The sequence below is a fragment of the Dermochelys coriacea genome, chromosome 1 (genome assembly GCF_009764565.3).
Source record: "Dermochelys coriacea isolate rDerCor1 chromosome 1, rDerCor1.pri.v4, whole genome shotgun sequence".
Classification (NCBI taxonomy): Eukaryota; Metazoa; Chordata; order Testudines; family Dermochelyidae; genus Dermochelys; species Dermochelys coriacea.
Window position 1 is genome coordinate 353650980 of NC_050068.2, and position 22600 is coordinate 353673579.

The following is a 22600-nucleotide window of genomic DNA, read 5'->3' on the forward strand; positions in this document are numbered from 1 at the left end:
AAAAACATTCCTTCCTGATCCCTACAGGTGACCATCTGAAGCCCTGCAGCCTGAGATTTAATTACAATCATTATCTTAATGCGGAACTGCAAGTGTTATAAGCATGTTGAGGACAACGCAGGCAGTCCTCTTCTCCCCACGGCCTATGAAGGAAGGGGATAAATAGGGGGACTCACAAATCACAGCTTCCAAGGCCAGAGGTTGCCACTGCCACCATCTAGCCAGACCCCCTGCATACAAAGGCCACAGATGCCTATAGGGTTAAAGCCTATATTTTAGAAAGACCATAGAATCACAGAAGATTAGGGTTGAAAGAGACCTCAGGAGGTCATCTAGTCCAACCCCCTGATCAAAGCAGGACCAACCCCAACTAAATCATCCCAGTCAGGACTTTGTCAAGCTGGACCTTAAAAACCTCTAAGATAGTGAGACCACACTGTATCCAATTCTGGTGTCCACACTTCATGTTAAAAAAAATGAAAAGAATTAAAAAGAGCTACAAGAATAATTTGAGGTCTGGTAAGCTTGTTTTACAGTTAGAGATTAAAGAAAATAAATCTGCTTAGTTTATCCAAGAAAGGGTTAAGAGGTGACTTGATCACAATCTACAGATACCAGAATGGGGAGGAGATTTCTGATAGTAGATGGCTCTCTAAACTAGCAGAAAAAGGTGGAATGAGATCCAATGGCTGGAATTTGAACCTACATACATTCAGACTAGAGATAGACTGCACATTTTTAACAGTGAGGGTAATTAACCATTGGCACCATTCACCTAGGCATGTGCTGGGTTCCTCATCACTTGAAGTCTTTAAAGCAAGACTGGATTGCCTTTGTAAAAGATATATTATAGACCAACAGAAGTTATGGGCTTGATTCAGACATTACTGGGTGAGACTGTACAGCCTGTGTTATGCACAAAAGATAAGACTAGATTATCACAATGGTCCCTGCTGAAATCTATAAATCAATGTTTATCGAGACGATTGAGAATTTCAAATTGAAACTGGACAATGTTTAACCAAAGTCTGAAGTAGCCTCACCCTGAGGAAGGTGTGATACAGAGGCTCCTTGGCAAAGGGACACCTGGTCTTTGCAAACAACTTTCACCTCAGACTTGACATACTCACTCCACCGGATATTTATCCACACAGAGTAACAGGTAAGGTATTTACAGAAAGCTCACGACTTGTCAAAATTCATGATCCTTGAGAGGTGTGGGTATGGGTAACATTTAAAGAAAAGTGTATTTATACTGAAAGTATGCTTTGTGGACTCTGAGTTAAAATTAGTCACTAGGAGATATGTCTCGGTGATGGCCTGTATGGGCAGTTGTCATCCTGCCCTGTTTAGCCAGTGATGCAATGCAAGGCTCAATTGTTTAGCCTTGTGCAATACAAAGACTTCCAATGGAAGGCCATCAGAGGCCACTGCAAACAATCAAAACCACTTGAAGTTACAAAATGGACTTGGGTTTCCCTGTCTGTGAACAGAAACAAAAAGATGTTCTTAGTATTTATTACACAGAGGATGGAAAATCTCTCTGTATTCATTCACTGAGGAAAGCCCTTGCAGAGCAGGGGTGTTTTCCTGAATGTTTGGATCCAGAGTCTTGTGAAAACAAGCAGCTCTGCAACAGACAGAAATTGGTGAGAGGGGAGGGGCCTACTTCATTACAAAGGAAAGATAAATGATCCTTTGGGGGCAGAGAATCTGGGATGCCTCTGAGTGGCCAGTGTCAGGGGCTGGATATCACAAAGGGAACCATTCAAAGGTACTCACTGACTGGGGTGACCTACTGTTAACATGCAAGGCCAAGACAGGACTGGCAGAGCTGAGAGGAACGTGCTTAAGTGGCTGAAAGGCAGGTGGTGGCAGGGAGCTGACACCCAGCCAGGCAGGAGCAAGACACTCTCATGCTGGAAGAATGTGACACACAGTCCCAGATGCAGACAACTGTCACTTCAGGTGTACAGCTACCTGTGCATGAAGGACCATGGTGACAATGTCCTCACAATTACCCAAGGTTCTTTGAAGAGAGCAGTTATAGACTTTTCATATTTTGATATTTTCCAGAGGGAAGGTAGCAAGCACTCTGAAAGCACCTTGCATGGCTCCTATGAAAACTGAACTCTAAGTTAGAAATTAATATGGATGTCTCTCAATTTTTCTAAAGGTCCAACCTTTGACATCAGTGACAAGTTGTATGGAGAGATAAGATTATCCCTCGAAGGTGACTAAGCTATTTATCAAAACAGGGACAGCTGCAACTGTTCTGGCTTCTTAGATTCATAGAGTACATTTGGTGAAGAGGCCAGGGACTGTGGACAACCCTAAGGAAAAGACCTGGTACTGATCTTCTCCTAAACAAATGCAACTATTTCCTGCAACATGGCCTGAATGAGATGAGGAAATAGGCATCTCTCAAGTCAAGCACCCCAAACCTGCCTACTTCCTGCATAACTCCTGTCCAGTCCTTCTTCCCCAGAAAGCAATTAACTGCCTCAGTCCTGGCTGGGATGATTTAGTTGGGGATTGGTCCTGCTTTGAGCAGGGGGTTGGACTAGATGACCTCCTGACGTCCCTTCCAACCCTGATATTCTATGATTCTATGAGGTCACAAAACACAGTGAGTGGGTAAACTGTGACACGTCCTTTTCATAAAAATGATACAGAAATTTCACATATTCTCCTTACATAAGCTTTATGAACCTTACAACAAGATAATTCGAGAAAGGAACCCTGCATCCTTTTCAGGGTCCTGGAGTCTGCCAGAGTTACAAAAAGGAATAAAACTTTTCTCAGTTCTGCTCAGCAACCTTTTCCTATGGCTTCTGCCTAAAACAGTGTACAACATCATCCCTCATCACTTTGTAGTAAGAAGCTTGAAAAGCGACTGAGAAGGAAGGTGAGTAGTTGGCATGGCAAGGAACTGGACAGCGTATCCACTCTTTTCTACTTCTAATACATCTAATCCACCTGAAGTAATTCCATGCCATGCTGCTCTGAAGGAGCCAAAGTGGCTCCAGAGAGGACAGGGAAAATGAAGAATCTTCTTTTGAAACTGATTCAGGTTCTCTGCTGAAATATCAAATCTGCTGCCTCAAGACAGGCAGAATGGAAGCAGACTTATCTGACCCAGTGGTATCAGATGATAGAACGAGGAGCAATGGTCTCAAGTTGCAGTGGGGGAGGTTTAGGTTGGATATTAGGAAAAACTTTTTCACTAGGAGGGTGGTGAAGCACTGGAATGCGTTACCTAGGGAGGTTGTGGAATCTCCTTTCTTTGAAGTTTTTAAAGTCAGGCTTGACAAAGCCCTGGCTGGGATGATTTAGTTGAGGATTGGTCCTGCTTTGAGCAGAGGGTTGGGCTAGATGATCTCCTGAGGTCCCTTCCACCCCTGATATTCTATGATTCTATGACCCAAAGGCTCCTTGGGCTTCTGACTGAACAAATCAGATTGGGAATCAGATTGGGAACATGGAATCAGGCATTTGACATATTCTGAGCCTCACATGAGGTCAACTAGTCACAGCAGTAGTCTTCACTCCATAGAATCAGAAGAAGCATAAACAAGCGCTGGTTGAAGCCCTAATTCAGAGATTGCCCTTACAGCAACAGTTTTCAGGAATCTGTGCCACCAAAAATGACATTTTATTTCACATGAAATTATAAAGAGTCTATAAGAGCTTGGCAAATGGCTATGTGCAACCCTAGTGCTCAGTGGAGTAGAATTTATAGCCCATGTCCCTCGAATCCTTATCTGCTGGAAGGGTCTTGGCAGAACTGGAAGATTTTAATTTATTCACCCCCACAGAGTCACAAAAGACCCTGACATTGAGTTCTAAAAGAAACAGTCATAGCACAGTGGTGATACTTGGTACAGCCTGTCCACCTTTGTTACCGTTGCCAGGGGTCCATAAGAACATAGGACTGGAAGGGACCTCATGGGTTATCGAGTGTGGTCCTCTGCTATGGCAGGAAATCCCATCATATAATCCCATACATACATTTATCAAGATTAAAGGGTATCAAGGATGATTTAAATCACAGATCTTGGGTGGGCTCCAAAAGATCGTTGTTAAGTTCCTGGTCTCAATTATTTCCTCTGGCAATCACTTTCACAGGCTAATTAGGCATTGTGTGAAAAAGCATTTCCTTTGATCAATTTTTAATTCACCTTCAGAGCCTAACTCAGAACAGTCATTCTAATCACATGAGGCAGTATCATTCTCTCATATGTGAGTGAGGAGCCTCATGATGCTGTGGGACAGAGGTTCTGGATTCTCACTCCTGAACCAGATTCTTCTAAGACAGATCTACTGAGAACTGCTGTGGCAGTGGCACCAGACCACGTGCAAGACCACAGGACCCATAAAGCTAGTAGAGGATAAGGGGCTGGCATAAACAATGGAGGGTGAAAAAATTGGCTCCCAAAAGACTACAAGAAATGAAGACAAACGGAAATGGATGTTTCCCCTGAAGAGGCGGTAAGGACTCCTACAAGAGCCAAGCACACCAAGGATGGTTACTTTAGTCCAGTGTTTCCCAAACTTGGGACACTGCTTGTTCAGGGAAAGCCCCTGGTGGGCTGGGCCGGTTTGTTTACCTGCCGCGTCCACAGATTCGGCCGATCGCAGCTCCCACTGGCCGCAGTTCGCCGCTCCAGGCCAATGGGGGCTGTGGGAAGCGGCAGCCAGTATGTCCCATGGCCCGCACCACTTCCCACAGCCCCCATTGGCCTGGAGCAGCAAACTACAGCCAGTGGGAGCCACGATCGGCCGAACTTGCAGACGCGGCAGGTAAACAAACCGGCCCGGCCCGCCAGGGGCTTTTCCTGAACAAACAGCGTCCCAAGTTTGGGAAATGCTGCTCTAGTCTATCCCCAGCTGGGGCATAATAGCTCTCAACTGAAACCCTTTTCCAAATCTACCAAGAGGACTCAGGAGACACATGGGTGGTGAGATGAAGGCAGCTTGGAGACTAAGGAAGATAGTCAGCTGGTGAGTATCTTGGAAACTTGTGTCTTATTGCTATTTGATTAACTTTGGGGGACAAGAAAGGAGCACTTTTTGTGCTGGGAACTTGTTGTTGAGTTTGGTGCGAATCTGGGTTGCTTGCTGTGTTCTGAAATCTGGGCTAGTTGCTGACGGTAAAGATGAGATTGCCCTGCCACTGGGTGTTAGCATCTGCTTTCTAGCAGGGTTCTTTGAAGTGAGAGCAGTGCAGTTATTGATCAGCTAGGGCCATGAATAGAGGTGGCTGAGTGAGAGGGGTTGAGTCACCCACTCCAGCTGTGTGTGGGGCCCAGGTTTTAAAAAGCACACAAACTCACGATGGCTGGTAAGACTAATGGCTGGTGAGATAAAGGGAGTTACCTAGCTGAGTTGTCAGTACAGGAAGGAAGGGCATTCAGGTAGTGTGTTGATTTTTTTTCCTTTCCCTAACTTGCAGCTGCTCTAAAAAGAAGAACCTGCCATGGGAGGAGAATGGCATGTCATCGACAACACTGCTAGCTCTTCCTCTGCCTTCACCTGTGGGGCTCTCGCCGGTCACGCATCCTGACCCTGGAGGCTTCCGCCCCGACCCCAGTCTTGACTTGCTGGGAATGCAGCCTGCGTGTCCCTACCAACAAAAGCCAGGCAGGGGGAACCACTGGCATGAGAGGTGTCTAAAGGAGCCTCCCCTCAGAAAGCAGGTAAGAGAGTTACAGGAGGAAGTGGTTCATTTGCATAGCATGCAGGAGCACGATGACTTCAGTGAAGGGACACACATGGAAACATCTGGGATGGAGGATGCTAGCTGACTACAGGTGACTACAACAGCACCAGAGAAGGAAGGAGAATGAGCTGCTCTACCTGGTAGTATTGGGGGACTTTAACTACCCAGATATCTGGGAGCAAGAGGCAGAGGAGCTGAGAGTGAGAACGTGGATTGTTGGAGGACTGAGGTGTACAAGCATTATCAAACACGAGGAGGAAGGTCCTATGGTGAGGATAAAGAAGGTGTTGGGAGGAGGCCATGGGGAAGTAGCCCAGGGAGTTGTAGCTGTCGCACAGCTGTTCCAGGAGGCACTCGAGACAGCTGCATTTCACAGGGCCCTGGGCTGGAACCTGGAGTAGAGGGCGGGCCCAGATTCCCCCCAAACCTCCCAACTCCTGGTCAGACACAGGAAGAGTCGACCTGGACTGTGGGTTCAGAAAAACGGCCAAGCTGAGGGCTGCCATGAAGTTCCAAGTGACCAAATCCACCAATAAGCGCAAGACCCACCAAGGTAGAGCGGGAACTTTGTCACACTGTGCAGTGAGATAGTTTGCTCCTGTGCCCTTAATAATGTGTCTTTGAAAAACTGCCAACTCTCTTGAACTGTTTTTCCTTTTAGACTTTCCTGGAGTTTGGTAAAGTCTGCTTTCTTGAAAACCATTATCTTTATTGTGCTGTTTTCCCTCCTACCATTCCTTAGAATTGTGAACTCTCACTTCATGATCACTTTCACCTAAGTTGCCTTTGTCACTTTCAAATTCTCATCCAGTTCCTCTCTATTTGTCAAAATCAAATCTAGAACAGCCTCTCTCCTAGTAGCTTTCTCCACCTTCTGAAATAAAAATGGTCTCCAATACATTCCAAGAACTTGTTGGATAATCTGTGCCCTGCTGTGTTATTTTCCCAACAAATGTCTGGGTAGTTGAAGTCCCCCATCACCACCATGTCCCGTGCTTTGGATGATTTTGTTAGTTGTTTAAAAAATGGGTCATCCATCTCTTCTTCCTGGTTAGGTGGTCTGTGGTAAACCCCGATCTCTACCATGACATCACCCTTGTTTTTTAACCTTTTTATCCTTACCCCAAGACTTTCAACCAGTCTCTCTCCTATTTCCAGGTCAAGCTCAGTAAAAATGTATACATTTTTAATATATAAGGCAACATTTCCTCCCTTTTTCCCCTGCCTGTCCTTCATGAGCAAGCTGTACCCTTCTATACCAATATTCCAGCCATGTGTATTGTCCCACCAAATTGCTGTGGTGCCACTATGTCATAGTTGTGTTTATTAACTAGCATTTCTAGTTCTTCCTGCTTATTCCCCATACTTCTTGCATTAGTATACAGACATCTAAGATACTGATTTGATTTCCCCCCTATTTTCTCTCTGGTCTCCTCTCCCTTATCCCAGCTATAAAGGCCCATGCCTGCTGCCTCCCTCCTCCCCCGATTCCGACCCTTCTCCCAGGTCTCCAAGTTTTTGACTTACCTGTGGGCTTTTGTCACCTGCCCCACCAAACCTAGTCCTCCTCACTAGGTTAGCCAGTCTGTAGCCAAATACAATAACCATGAACAATAGATCAAGTTGCTACAAAAGCAAGAAAACCACACAGAGGTTTGTATTAGTCCAAATAAAATGACCTATAGATATAAGTCAAGGACAGTGGTGAGATCCTACTAGTAAACAAGAAATGTGGGAACAAAGTTACCGCTCCAAAGTTTGACCTTATTTCAACCATCAATTAATTCCATTTCCATAAGGAAGCTAAAATATGCCACCCCGTTTACTTGTTTTTTGGGCTTCTTAAAAGGACTTTTTTTAAAAAAGGGCCATCTTCCCCTGGCTCATCCCCTGCCCTTCCTGCACTGCAGCTCACCTTGACTTATCTAATGGACTTTCTTTCTGATAGACAGGCCAGCTGGCCTTGCCCTTGTTTTCATCTGTGGAAGGAACTTTGTTTTCATCTGTGAATGCTAAAAGTCATTGCATGATTGTGGCATCTAATGTCCAGTCACCAATGGGGAGACCTAATTAGCAGCACCGCAGGGGCAAGTAAGATCCGGTATTGTATTCCCTTCCCTTTTTGTGTTATTTTCTACCCCCCTATTTCTTGCCTCCTATCCTATTTCCCTCTCTTGGCTTTTTATTGAATCCTGAAATCAGCTATACTGCATTCATCCAAACTTGCCTTGTCGAAGAAAAAGAATCCAACTAGACCAGATGACAGCCCTAACAGACAGTAACTAACCAGGGTCCAAGCAGCAGGTGTCGTGGACGACTTGCCAGCCAGAGCATCCACTCATAACTAACCAGCAGTGACACAAAAAATCAACAAAGGCCATATTTCAACCAGTTTTTCTATCCTCTCTCTCTTCCACCTTGTGTCTACTTGTTTGTTAAGAACAGGATAAGTGCATGCCCTTCACAAGAGGAGAGAATAAAATTAACTTTTTTGTTCTCATCAAAGAAAGGTTGTTCTGAAAATATGAGACACTGATACTTTGACTCCAAAGGCAGAGAGACTCTGATAAGCTCTAAGTTTGTTTTGCATAATCACACCACCACAGTTTCAACATGAATGCTTGTTTTAATGTCTTGCTCTTTCTTGTGTTTAATCAACAGTGAATGCTTCAGGGTATTTCCCAAGTAACCAAGTAAAACCAAGGCCTCTATTTAAAATTATTTAAACCCAAACCTATCTATTACTGTTTAATGTTAGACAGTGAAAGAGTGTATAAAAACCTTAAACTCTTTTAAGCCTTTGAGATCACTATCCATACAACATTCCCTTGGGAAGAAAATCTAAGGGAAAAAGGAGTTCAGGAGAGCTGGCAGTTTCTCAAGGAGACAATATTAAAGGCATAACTGGAAACTATCCCAATGCGAAGAAAATATAGGAAGAAGAATAAAAGGGTAATATGACTCCATCAGGAGCTCGTTAATGACCTGAAAATCTAAAAGATATCCTAAAAAAGGTGGAAACATGGACTAATTACAAGGGATGAGCACAAAAAAATAGCACAAGCATGTAGGGGCAAAAATCAGAAAAACTAAGGCACAAACTGAATTACTCCTGGGAAGAGAAATAAAATGGAATAAGGAGGTTCTTTAATACAATGGGACCAAGAGAAAGGTGTAGGAAAGTGTTGGTCCTCAACTTAGTGGAGAAGGAGAGCTAATCACTGATGATATCAAGAAGGCTGAGATGTTTAATTCCTATTTTGCTTCTCTCTTCACTAAAAAGTTTAATGGTGACCAGATACTCAACACAATTAAGATTAAAAACAGGTGGGAAGAAATACAAGCCAAAACAGGTTAAAGACTATTTAGATAAGTTAGATGTATTCAAGTTGGCCAGACCTGAAAAAATGCATCTAGGGTACTTAAGAAACTAACTGACACAATCTTAGAATTGTTAGCAATTATCTTTGAGAATGCATGGAGGACAGGGAAGGTTCCAGAGGACTAGAGAAGGAGAAACATATAGTACCTATCTATGATCTGAAGAGGATCTGGAGAATTAAAGACCAGTCAGCCTAATTTCAATACCTGGAAAGATACTTCAACAAATTATTAAAATAATCAATTTGTTAACACCTAGGGAATAATAGAGTTATAAAGAATAGCCAGGATGTTTTTATTAAGAACAACAAAAGCAAATCTTCCTAAGTTCCTTCTTTGATAAGGTTAATGGCCTAGTAGATAGGGCAGAAGCAGGAAATGTGATGCATCTTTATTTTAGTAAGGTATTTGATGTAGTCCCATGTGACATTCTCATAAGGAAACTAGGGATTTAGTTGGGGTTGGTCCTGCTTTGAGCAGGGGGTTGGACTAGATGACCTCCTGAGGTCCCTTCCAACCCTGATAGTCTACGATTCCATGAAATGAGGTCTAGATGAAATTACTAAAAGGTGGGCGTACGATCCCTCTGAACCACACATGCACAACACAAATCTTCACAATTGGTTGAAAGACTTTGGTTTAAAGAGTAATGATGAACGGCTCACTGGCAAACTGTGAAGGGGCCTTTAGTGGGGTCCTGTAGAAATGAGTCCTGGGTCCAGTGCCATTTAATATTTTCACTAATGGCTTGGATAATGCAGTGGAGAGGACACTTATAAATTTTTCAGATGAAACCAAGCCAGGAGAGGTTGCAAATACTTTGGAAAACAGGATTAGAATTCAAATGGACTTTGACAAATAAAGAACATAACATTTTGTTTGTTTTAAACCTGCTGCCTATTAATTTTATTGGGTGACCCCTAGTTTTTGTGTTATGAGAAGGAGTAAATAACATTTCCTTATTTACTTTCTCCACACCAGTCATGATATTATACACCTCGACCATATCCCCTCTTAGTTGTCTCTCTTTGAAGCTGAAAAGTCCCAGTCTTATTAATCTCTCCTCATACGGCAGCCGTTCCATACCCCTAATCATTATTGTTGCTCTTTTCTGAAGCTTTTCCAATTCCAATGTATCTTTTTTGAGATGGGGCGACCACATGTGTATGCAGTATTCAAGATGTGGGCATACCACGGATTTATATAGAGGCAATATGATATTTTCTGTCTTATTATCTATCCCTTTCTTAATGATTCCCAAATTTCTGTTAGCTTTTTTGACTGGTGCTGCACATTGAGTGGATGTTTTCAGAGAACTATCCCAATGACTCCAAGATCTCTTTCTTGACTCCAAGACCTCTTTCTCGAGTGGTAACAGCTAATTTAGACCCCATCATTTTATATATATAGTTGGGATTATGTTTTCCGATGTGCACTACTTTGCATTTATCAACACTGAATTTCATCTGCCATTTTGTTGCCCAGTCACCCAGTTTTGTGAGATCCCTTTGTAGCTCTTTGCAGTCTGCTTTGGACTTAACTATCTTCAGTAGTTTTGTCTCATCTGCAAATTTTGCCACCTCACTGTTTACCCCTTTTTCTAGTTCATTTATGAATAAGTTGAATAGGACTGGTCCTAGTACAGACCTCTGGAGGATACCACTATTTATCTCTCTCCATTCTGAAAACTGACCATTTATTCCTACCCTTTGTTTCCTATTTTTAACTAGTTACCAATTCATGAGCGGACCTTCCCTCTTATCCCACGACAGCTTACTTTGTTTAAGAGGCTTTGGTGAGGAACCTTGTCAAAGGCTTTCTGAAAATCTAAGTACACTATATCCACTGGATCTCCCTTGTCCACATGCTTGTTGACCCTCTCAAAGAATTCTAATAGATTGGCGAGGCATGATTTCCCTTTACAAAAACTATGTTGACTGTTCCCAGACTGGTCATCTGTGTGTCTGATAATTCTGTTCTTTACTATAGTTTCAACCAGTTTGCCTGGTTCTGAAGTCAGGCTTATCAGCATGTCATTGCCGGGATCACCTCTGGAGACCTTTTAAAAATTGGCATCACATTAGCTGTCCTTCAGTCATTTGATACAGAAGCTGATTTAAATGATAGGTTAGAAACCACAGTTAGTAGTTCTGCAACTTTACACTTGAGTTCCTTCAGAACTCTTGGGTGAATACCATCTGGTCCTGGTAACTTATTACTGTTTAATTTATTAAATTTTTCCAAAACCTCCTCTAATGACACCTCAGTCTGGGACAGTTCCTCAGATTTGTCACCTAAAAAGAATGGCTCAGCTTTGGGAATCTCCCTCACATCCTCAGCTGTGAAGACCAAGCAAAGAATTCATTTAGTTTCTCCACAATGGCCTTATCACCCTTGTGTGCTCCATTAGAATCTCTATCGTCCAGTGGCTCCACTGGTTGTTCAGCAGGCTTCCTGCTTCTGATGTACTTAAAACATTTTTTGCTATTACTTTTTGAGTCTTTGGCTAGCTGTTCTTCAAATTCTTTTTTGGCCTGCATAACTATATTTTTACATTTCATTTGCCAGAGTTTATGCTCCTTTCTATTTTTCACACTAGGATTTAATTTCCATTTTTTAAATGATGCCTTTTTGCCTCACACTGCTTCTTTTACTTTGCTGTTAGCCATAGTGGCACCTTTTTGGTTCTCTTACTATGTTTTTGGGGTATACATTTAAGTTGAGCCTCTATTATGGTATCTTTAAAAAGTTTCCATGTAGCTTGCAAGGATTTCACTTTTGGCACTGTACCTTTTAATATCTGTTTAACTAACTAACTGGAGGACTTTAAGGACAGGTTGGACAAACAAGTTAGTCTAGGTCAGTGGTTCTCAATATATTTACCATTGTGGGCCATATATGCAGTTCTCTATGTATTACGTGGGCCGCATCCACACAATATATATACTACATGCTTTTCCCTGAGGATATCACATAGGCTGCAGCTGTATGCTGATTGGGCCGGGATTGAGAACCAATGGTCTAGGTTTATCGGTCCTGCCTCATGCAGAGGGCTGGACTTGATAACTTCTCAAGGTTCTTTCCAGCCCTACACTTCTATGATTCTATAAATCTCTCTCCCTCTCCCCCACCCCACCACACAGACAAAGACACACACCCTTTAACTGAGGAGAATCAAAGGAATAAGAAGCTATCTTCACCTCTGCGCGGTGTCATTGAAGGTCGCAGCTCAGGTGAGGGCAGAGTCTGCACCTCCCAAAGAGCCTCCTCCACAATCCAATGTATTGATAGCGTGGAGGGATCCTGGAGAGTGATCATGTTGGTAGTGACGAGATTCTATGTACAATCCAGCCTCTCAGTTCTAACCAATAGGAGAGAAGAGAGCAGTCCCTATTCCCACTCTCCTCTTCTGCAGATCCTCAAAGAGTGGGACAGAAAAGACAGACGAGCCCAACTTCAATAGTGTCTGCAGAGATCCCTCTCCCCACAGGGCATATCCACTGTCAGAGGATTTCAAACTGTCCATGCCAAGAAAGATGAGCTGACAGGGTCAGAACCAACCAGCTCCACCTAGAGTCACAGACACATTTCCAGTAGAAGCAGCTTCAATCCCAGTGAATCTGGTGAAACAAACAGCTCCCCTCTCCTCTACCCTGAACTCTACAGTGCCCTGCCCCAGATCAAAGGTGTACAAATCAAATTAAAGGGGCTGAATCTCTCTAAAAAAGAAAGTAAGAACCTAGTGTCATGGAGTCCCCGGGTGATGCTCTGGAACTGCTCCCCACGAAGCCAGGCAGGACTCTGGGGAAGTCTCCTCTCTGGGAGCAGCCTGTCTTCAGGACACACAGCTCACCTGGCTTCCCCCTTCCTGGGTCTGACCTCGGAGCATCCAGCATCCTCTGCCCCTCCGTGCGCTTCCCACAGCGAATCCGCCCAGGCGGGATCCTGGGGAAGCCAGAGGGTCCTGCACCCAAACTTCACAGTCAGACGGGACTCTCAGCCAGCCAGTAAAACAGAAGGTTTATTAGATGACAGGAACATGGTCTAACACAGAGCTTGTAGGTGCAGAGAACAGGACTCCTCAGCTGGGTCCATTTTGGGGGGCAGTGAGCCAGACAACCCTGTCTGCACTTCACTCCACGTCCCCAGCCAGACCCAAACTGAAAACTCTCTCCAGCCCCACCTCCTCTGACCTTTGTCCCTTTCCCGGGCCAGGAGGTCACTGGATTCCTTTGTTCTCCAACCCTTTAGCTCTCACCTTGCAGGGGGGAAGGGCCCAGGCTATCAGTTGCCAGGAAACAGGGTGTCGGCCATTCTCTGTGTCCAAACCCCTGCACATACCAGCCCTCTAGGGCTCTGCAACGACCATACACCCTTATCCCACCCCCTAGATACTTAAGAACTGCATAGGGGAAACTGAGGCACCCCCACAATATTCAGAGGAAACATTAAGAACAGTCCCGCTTCGACACACCTAGAGAACAGCCTGATCAGTTCTGAGCTGGGAGAGTGTCCAGACACAAAGTTACGGAGGTGATTGCTGATCCAAGAATTATCCTTTATAAGTTCCTGCTCTTATTGTTCAAGGCTCCATTAACCTAGAAATGCAGTGAACTTTTCTTTCTTTTAGTATGTGTTCCATTACCTTACTAGGCATTGATAGTAGGCAAATGAGATGATAACAAGCAGGATCATGCTCTCCTCCTTTCTTCATGATCAACACCATCTTTGTTTTTTTCTAATCCTTTGGTATCTTCCCAGTTCTCAATGGACATTTAAAAATAATTTCTAGTGTTTGGAAAGTTCATTAGCTAATTCCCTTGACTTGCAGGTGCATGCCATCTGGACCTGCTGGTTTGTGTATGTTCAGTATCCCAAGTATTATCTGACCTACTTCATATCAGCAGCTATACAGTACAGACAAAGTCAGCATTTTCTTCTTAATTCATCAGATGATTTCCTACCTCTTTTCTCAACAGAAAGAGATTAATAAAGCAGTTCAGTAGCTCAGCCATTTTATAATAATCATGAATGCAATCTCATTTGTCATTCATTAATGTGTTTGCTTTCTTGCCAGTACTTATGCCTGATATACTTATAAGGAGACTTTCAGATTTCCCCGAGGCCCTTTGGCAGCATTAACACTCCTTTTCACAAATGAGGGGAGCTCGTTTTACCAGTATCAGACCATCGCCCTCCAGTGAGCATATGAATGAAATGAACAGAGAGGAAAGGTCAGAAGTGACAGCTGCAGTGAAGGTTTTAGGGAAGTCAAAGGAGGACGAGTGAGGCCCAAGATTCCCAAGAGACAGCCATGTCTCAGGGGTAAGGCGGTAGCCCAATATTTGCTTGAACATCTACTTCAAGGTCCACACTCCAGGAAGTCCACCACTTGCTTTGACACCCCTGTGCCCTCTGCTCAGAGCAGGCATTTGACCCACTGTGTGGAGTTAACCCTCTCCCAGGAATAAATCCCGTCAATTCCTTCATTGCTCTAAAGGACTCCGATGCCACCAATTTCTCAGTGGGGAGGATTTCTCAGGGACAGAATTGAGGGAAGTTCAGCATGGGGCCTGACTTTATGCACAGTATTGAGCTCAGCTCTGCAGGGGTTCTCTGTGTAGGGCTGCAGAGATGTTGCAAAGAATGGGGATGCCCCAGTGGATCCAGGACTTGGCACGTTCCCTGCATAAGTAAGGCAAGAGCCCTGGGTGAGTGCGACTAGAAAGGAGCCTGCTGCAGCAACAGCAGTCCAGCAATGGTGGCCTGAGGTGGGCAGCATTCCTCTCCCCTGCACTGAGTCCAGCTAAAGGGCTTTAGCATGAGAGATTCCCCATGGGGACTAACTGCCCCAAGCACACAAGAGAGGATGTGGAATTGAAAAACGGAGTTTTGGAGAGACAGTCCAACCTGCTGAATGCCTGACAGTCTGTTTATACTCTTTGGTACGGCAACCGAAACAGCCACAGTAAATATTCCATCAAACATACTAACCGCAAACAGTGACCATTTCAGGCTGCCAAACAGACTGACACAGTCAACCCCTGCCCTATCCACATGGACAGCACAAACACCCACACAGCAACCATCCATGCAAGCCCCAGCACCCAAAAACACACAGGGAGTGCCAGACCCCTGTTACAGTAGCTCACTGATCTTCCTAGGCAGCGCTGGGAAATGAGAACCACTGAAATATCGCAGGACCTAAAGTGAGATAAGAGGGAAAAATAGGGTCAAGGACCAAACTCACCAACATCAGACTCTTTGTGGGTTTTGATGATTTCAGCCAGTTCAAAATTTCCTGCAATGATGGCCACCTGAAAAGAAAGGAAGGGAGGACAAGTTAATGATTCTGAGCTGCACTAAGAAAAGGAGGACTTGTGGCACCTTAGAGACTAACAAATTTATTAGAGCATAAGCTTTCGTGAGCTACAGCTCACTTCATCGGATTCATTTGATGGAAAAAAAAAATTTTTTTTTTGTGTTTTTTTTTCCACCAAATGCATCCGATGAAGCTCACGAAAGCTTATGCTCTAATAAATTTTTTAGTCTCTAAGGTGCCACAAGTACTCCTTTTCTTTTTGCGAATACAGACTAACACAGCTGCTACTCTGAAACCTGAGCTGCACTATTCCCCAAGAAAGACCAGGCCTCCTAGCACAGAGGGAACTGCTATACCACATGGGCTAGCAACAGCCATTCACTGTGGCAGACTGCCACAGCCAGCACTCCTCCTGGCTTGGCCCAAAAACAGCGTATGCAGCCAGCACCCCTGATGTGGCAACCTGGTGCCAACAGCGATCCACATTCCTCCTGCAATGACTCCTACACTCAGAAGGTGGCAGAGAACTCAGAGCTCGGAGGAGGTTGAGTGGTGATGCTTCCACTACTAGCTGGGGATTAAATTTGGGGCTTGTAGTTGCTGCTGAAAAATTCTCATACCTGGAGCTTGTTAGGAAAACATTTACTCTCGGTTATTTACCAGTAACTGAACCCTCTGCAGGTCTTGCCTTGGCAAAGCCACACATGTAGAGAATTCTAGTTACTAGTTAGGATCCTTTTTTCTCCTTCAAGGAATTGCTGCTACTCATCCTCACTCCTGGGAAACAAGACACCACTAGCAATCCTCAGGAGGGCTAATATGTGATTAAGTAGACAGCGAATGAAGGACTCGTCTCCAGAAATGAGCATCCAATCGAGACAGTAGAGGAAAAATATGAATTGAACTCTATGTAGAACCTTCTTACACATTCAGACTATTAAAGCATTACAAAGACAAGCTGCCAGAGCTGGTACTGCCCTAGCACAGTGAATCCTAACATCTGGTACCTGCAACCTTTTCTGGCTGTAACAAGTCTGAACATAAAATATCATCTGTTTAAATCGCCTTTAGGCTAAAAATCTCTTGCTCATTAGACTTATCTCCACATGCAACAACCCACCAGGATGATTTGCAAAAGGGCTTATTCCTGCACATGGGAGTAATTTACAGCCCCCTTTACTCAGAGTCAGAGGGCGTAAGGCCAGAGGGCCCGCTGGATCATCTGGTCTGACCCATACATCACAGGCCACCAACCCCACCCAGCTTTAGCACACTAACCCCTACAGCCAGAATCAGACCAAAGCATCACAGCCCTCAGGAGACTAGATTGTGCTGTGCCACGGGGAGAGAAGAGGAGGCACCGCAGGGCACCAGTGCCCAAGGCCACTGCAATGGCAGGGAAATGACTAAGTGACATATATGCAGATAACCTGGCAGTGACCCACACCAACATGCTGCAAAGGATGGGGAAAAAGCTCCAAGGTCACTGTCAGTCTGACTTGGGGGACAATTCCTTCCCAACCCCACATACGATGATCAGTGAGACTCTGAGCACGTGGGCAAGAGCCAGCCAGCCACGCACCTGAGAAAGAGAATGCTCAGTGCCACCTGAGAGTGCTAGAGCACTCAGTCCAGTGTCCCATCTCCAGACGGGGCCATCCCTGATGCTTCAGAGGAAGGACACAAAAACCACCAGGATGCATTGGCCAGAGAATCCCTTCATGACCCCTGCAGTCCTGATCCCTCAGCCCTGAAGCATGAGATTGTTAGGAATGTAAGGTATAAGCTCAGGGCCGGCTCTAGGTTTTTTGCCACCCCAAGCAAAAAAATTTGTCACTCCAAGCTCCGAGAGCGCAACTGCCCAAGCAAAAAAAAAAAAAAGGGTGGCTGGAATGCCACCCTTGGAATTGTGCCGCCCCAAGCACGTGCTTGCTTTGCTGGTGCCTAGAGCCGGTCCTGATAAGCTGAAAGTGAGCCCCAAGCTATTGAGCCTTGACTTCTACTATCACCCACAGTCCTGTCATACACTCATACTCTTACATTCGTCCTGCTTTCTTAAAACTAAAACTCATAGAATCATAGAACCATGGAAGATCAGGGTTGGAAGGACCCTCAGGAGGCCATCTAGTCCCACCCCCTGCTCAGAGCAGGACTGAGCCCCCACTAAAATACTGGGAGGCTGCTCCAGAACCTCGCCCCTTTGATGGTTAGAAACCTGCTTCTAATTTCCAGCCTGAGTTTGTTCATGGCCAGGTTTGTTTGGGGTTTGTTTCAGCCTGAGTTTGTTCGGGGAGGGGAGAAGTGGGGGCGGGAAGAGGCGCAGCGAGAGCAGGGCCTCAGAGAGGGAGCAGAGGAGGGGCGGGGCCTCGAGGTAGAGCGGGGGTGGAGCACTCCCAGGGAAAACGAAAAGTCAGTGCCTATGGTTGTGCCAAAACTGCCTTTCAGTTTCAATAGCTCACCACCCTCCCGGCTGTTTACCCCCGATGTGTTTATCGAAACCTATCAGATACCTCTCACCCCCCAGTTTTCTGTTTGCCAGGCTAAACAAGCCAACCTCCTCCACTCTCCTCTCCTAAGATGGGCCCTCTATTCCCCTGATCATCCTAGTAGCTCTTCTCTGCACCTGGTCCAGTTTAAATTAACCTTTCTTGAACATTGGTGCCCAGGATTGTACACAGTATTCCAAACGAGGTTTTACAGTGTCTTGTAAAGTAGCATTAATACTTCTCTCTCTCTCTTTCTCTTGGAAATGCCTCACCTGATACACTCTAGGATCATATTTGCCTTTTTCACAGCTGAATCACATTGGCGGCTCAGAGTCATCCACTGATCGACCCCCACACCCAGGTTTCTCTCCTCTTCTGTCACTTCTAGTTGAAGAGCTCCCAACTTGTAGTAGAAATTCTTATTAGGACCTAAGTACACAACCTTGCATTTTGTACTACTGAATTTCATCCCATTTCTGTCAGTCCAGTCTTCAAAGTCACCCAGATCCCTCTGTACCATTCTGATACTCCTCTGTATTGATGGTGCCTCCCAACTTTGTATCATGAGCAAATCTCAACACACTTCTACTGTTTGTGTTAAGGTCATTAATAAAAATGTTGAATAAGATTGGTCCCAAGACCGACTAGAGGAACTCCACTAGTAACCTTTCTCCAGTCCGACGGCTCATCTTTTAATACAATGTCTTGCCATCTCCCTTTAGCCAGTCCCTTATCCACTGTACAATTCTTGTACTGATCCCCATCTTCTCTAATTTAACTAATAATTTCCTGTGTGGTCCCTGGTTAAATGCTTTATTGAAATCCAAGCATATTAGATCTGCATTTCCCTCATCTAAAAAACCCATTATATAGTCTGGCCTATGTCGCTTCAGAACCAACACTGGCAGGATAATTGTTTGCTGCAGATGAAAGTTTGACAGCACTCTGAGCAAGAATTTAGGTCATAACAATTTTATCCTTGTAATCACTTGTAATGGGCACACGAACCACGAGATGCTGAATCACTCTCACAGTTCAGGCGTATGCTATTGCCACCAGAAATGCTATTTTCAGAGATAGGTGATAAAAAAGCAAAGCCTGTGACAAGTTTAAAGGATGAAACCCATGAGCCAAGTCAGAATTATGTTCAAATCCCAAGAAAATGATGCCTGGACAGACTGTTGCGTACACACACAAGGCTATTTACCAGTAACTATAGTTCTTTCTGGGTGGCTGTCATTGCATATACCCTCATAGGAAAGGTACCCCCTGCTACACAAGATGCTGGAACTTTCTGGGAATGTGTGACTAGGGATATTGCACAAATGCTGTCTTGTGGCTATGAACATTAAGTGCCCAAGTAAGGTGCAGCCCCGATTCCCTCAGTTCCTTCGCAGGAATACCAGAGTCCACAGATACAGAAAACCTCTAAGGAATAGGGGAAGATAGGCAAGGAGTTTAAATAGGCAAAGGCAGCTTCTTTGAAGAATGAGTGACAGGTGTTTAATTAGCAATAAGGGATGCCGCAAACAGGCAGAGGTGTTAGAAACAGAGCTTTATGATGTGTGCTGAGCAGCCCACTTTATATTCTGAGACTCTGCTGTTGGTCCCTACTCACCAGTCCCATATCTGTATTTCTGCACCTCTGGTCCCGCACCAATCTAGTTCTCTTCTGAAACCTGACCCCCCACAGAAGTCTCCAGCCTTGCCTCCCTATATGAGATCAGCTCTCGGATAGAGAGCACCTGGCTCAAGCTGAACCCAGGCAAGACCAAAGTAATGCTGATCAGAAAAGGAAATGCTTTAAAGAGCTGGCCAAGCCATGGTCTCCACCTTTCATTGAAGTTGCACAGCCCCCATTCATCAAAGTGGTGCAAAGCCTCAGAGTCCTGTTTGACTCCTTACTAAGCTTGGATGACCAGTGACTAAAAACGCCTTCTTCCACCTGCAGCTTCGTCCCTCCCTCCTGAATTAGGGCCTGGCCACAGTACAATATGCATTTGTCACCCGCCGGCTGGATTTCCCTGTAACTGAAATTAAATGTGAAGATGATGTAGAGGCTCCAGCTGATACAGAAGGCAGCTGCCTGCCTCCTCCATGGCCTAGACCACCATGAGCACATCCAGGCCGTGCTCAAGTCCCTCCACTGACTCCCGGTCAGCTTCTGAGGCCGGTTTGAGGCTTTCGTCCTAATTTTCAAAGCAATTAATGGCTCATGCCCTGTTACATCAAAGACTGAATTCAATCACAAAGCCTAGACAAAGCACATGAGAGCTGGGGATAAAGCCTAACCTAAACCTCCCCCACTGCAACTTGAGACCATTACTCCTTGTTCTGTCATCTGCTACCACTGAGAACAGTCTAGATCCATCCTCTTTGGAACTCCCTTTCATGTAGTTGAAAGCAGCTATCAAATCCCCCCTTATTCTTCTCTTCTGCAGACTAAACAATCCCAGTTCCCTCAGCCTCTCCTCATAAGTCATGTGTTCCAGCCCCCTAATCATTTTTGTTGCCCTCCGCTGGACGCTTTCCAATTTTTCCACATCCTTCATGCATCCAATTTTTCCACATCCTTCATGCATCCGATGAAGTGAGCTATAGCTCACGAAAGCTTATGCTCAAATAAATTTGTTAGTCTCTAAGGTGCCACAAGTCCTCCTTTTCTTCTTATAGTGCGGAGCCCAAAACTGGACACAGTACTCCAGATGACGCCTCACCAATGCTGAATAGAGGGGAATGATCACGTCCCTCGATCTGCTGGCAATGCTCCTACTTACACAGCCCAAAATGCCATTAGCCTTCTTGGCAACAAGGACACACTGTTGACTCATATCCAGCTTCTCATCCACTGTAACCCCTTGGTCCTTTTCTGCAGAACTGCTGCCAAGCCACTCGGTCCCTAGTCTGTAGCGGTGCATGGGATTCTTCCGTCCTAAGTTCAGGACTCTGCATTTGTCCTTGGTGAACCTCATCAGATTTCTTTTGGCCCAATCCTCTAATTTTTCTAGGTCCCTCTGTATCCTATCCCTACTCTCCAGCATATCTACCACTCCTCCTTAGTTTATCTCACAAACGGCCCTGTGCATAAAGCTCCTGACTGGGGGAGCCGTCCATCCCCACCAATTGGCTGAAATTCACTACTTAAACCAGAAAGAGGCATAGAAAGTTGTCTGACCAGCAAGGTGAATCCCAGGCTGACTGCTACTTCGGACCCTCCCTACATGCCTGACACCTGGGTTCCTGCTCTCCTTACCTCTGGCCCCATCTGTTCCTGATTCCTGCTTTCCTGCCTCACTCTATGTCTCTGCTACAATGCCCTACCCCTGATGATGACTACAGCTTCAACCCTTGGCTTGACTCCTGACTCTGGCTCTGTCCCCAGCTCTGGTTCCTGGCTCCTGACTCTCTAACCCTGAGGCCTGACCCACCCATGCCCTGGTCCCTACAGAAAGGTACTAGGGAGAACACTTTCAAATTTTCTCTTCAATACAGTCACCCTCAAGGGACACGAGCCATGCTTTGGACACCGTGGTTTAAAGATGCCAGTGAAACCTGACAGAGTTCTGCTGAGCAGTCCAAATTTTCATCCATTAAGGTGCCAAGATCCAACTCACTAGGAGAAGAGATCTTAGATTTTGGTGCAGAGTGAGCTGCTTCTTCCAAGATGAATCTGGGGACACTAGTGATATCCAAAGTAACTTATTTGCAAAAGAAATATGAACACCAGTGTCTGCCCAAGCTAGAGCCACCACAGTTAAATGAACCATCTCTTGCTTCACTTTTGGAAGCACAAAAGGGAGCAGAAGGAATAAGGGAGAAGCAAAAAGGAGATCTCAGGTTTAACAGAGCACAAAGGCATCTGAATGGGCTCCTCAACCCCTGCTCACTTCTTCACAAAACAAGAGGAAAATCTGATTCACCATGACTCCTTCCACTCATGTTGATGGAAATATCTGCAAATGAGGTTGTCTGTTAGAAGGTTTTCCTGTCCTGCCACAGAACAGATTACAGGGCTATTGGATTTCATATGCATTATTCCCTCTGTCTCTTTTCCACTTGGTGATTCCGTATTGCCTGTACGAATCTCTGCCATTTTTCCTTTCTCAGCAAAGACACCGTTTCAGAGACCAGGGTCTATGAGCTCCCCAGCCAGGATTGGAGGAATCTCTTCCAAATACTAGTGCCGGGTGGAAAAAAGGAAACTGTCAGAGCACATTCTGAGGGACAGGCCACAATAGCAAGGATTAACAGACAGGCGAAGAAACACACACACAATTCTCCTAAGCTTGGCCCAACTTGCTGTATAGAGACATTTTAGCTAAGCATGGCATGGTCACATTTTTAAACTGACAGAGGAGACGGCTGCTAGGCTAGAGGCCATAAGCCTGAAATTCAGAGGCAGGAAAGGACTTAATTTCAGATGGGTAATAACTGGCTTGGTAACTTTCTACATTTCCAGAAAATACTTTCAGAACAGGCAAATCGAACGTTCTCGGCAGCATAGACTCCAGGGAGTCTCTCAGTAGGCTCCAAGAAAGAAATTCATAAACTTACACTAAGCTCTAGCTTCCTCCACAAGAGAAGGGGTCTTCAAAAGACCTTCACATATTGAACTTGCACGAGTCTGTCACCCAAGAGACCTTGCTGACAAAGATGAGCAGACAACATTCCTGGATGCTTGGTGAAGAT

The 22600-nt window shown here is 45.1% G+C and overlaps 1 protein-coding gene across 2 annotated transcripts in view; it reads right to left on the bottom strand.

The window, feature by feature from the left end:
• Positions 1-22600, bottom strand: part of SHANK3 (SH3 and multiple ankyrin repeat domains 3) — a 695549-nt gene that overhangs the window by 425011 nt on the left and 247938 nt on the right. For both annotated transcript variants that reach the window (XM_043500373.1, XM_043500369.1), the window contains exon 11: positions 15354-15420. In XM_043500373.1, the coding sequence (XP_043356308.1) occupies positions 15354-15420 (67 nt within the window). The remainder of the gene's footprint in view (positions 1-15353; positions 15421-22600) is intronic.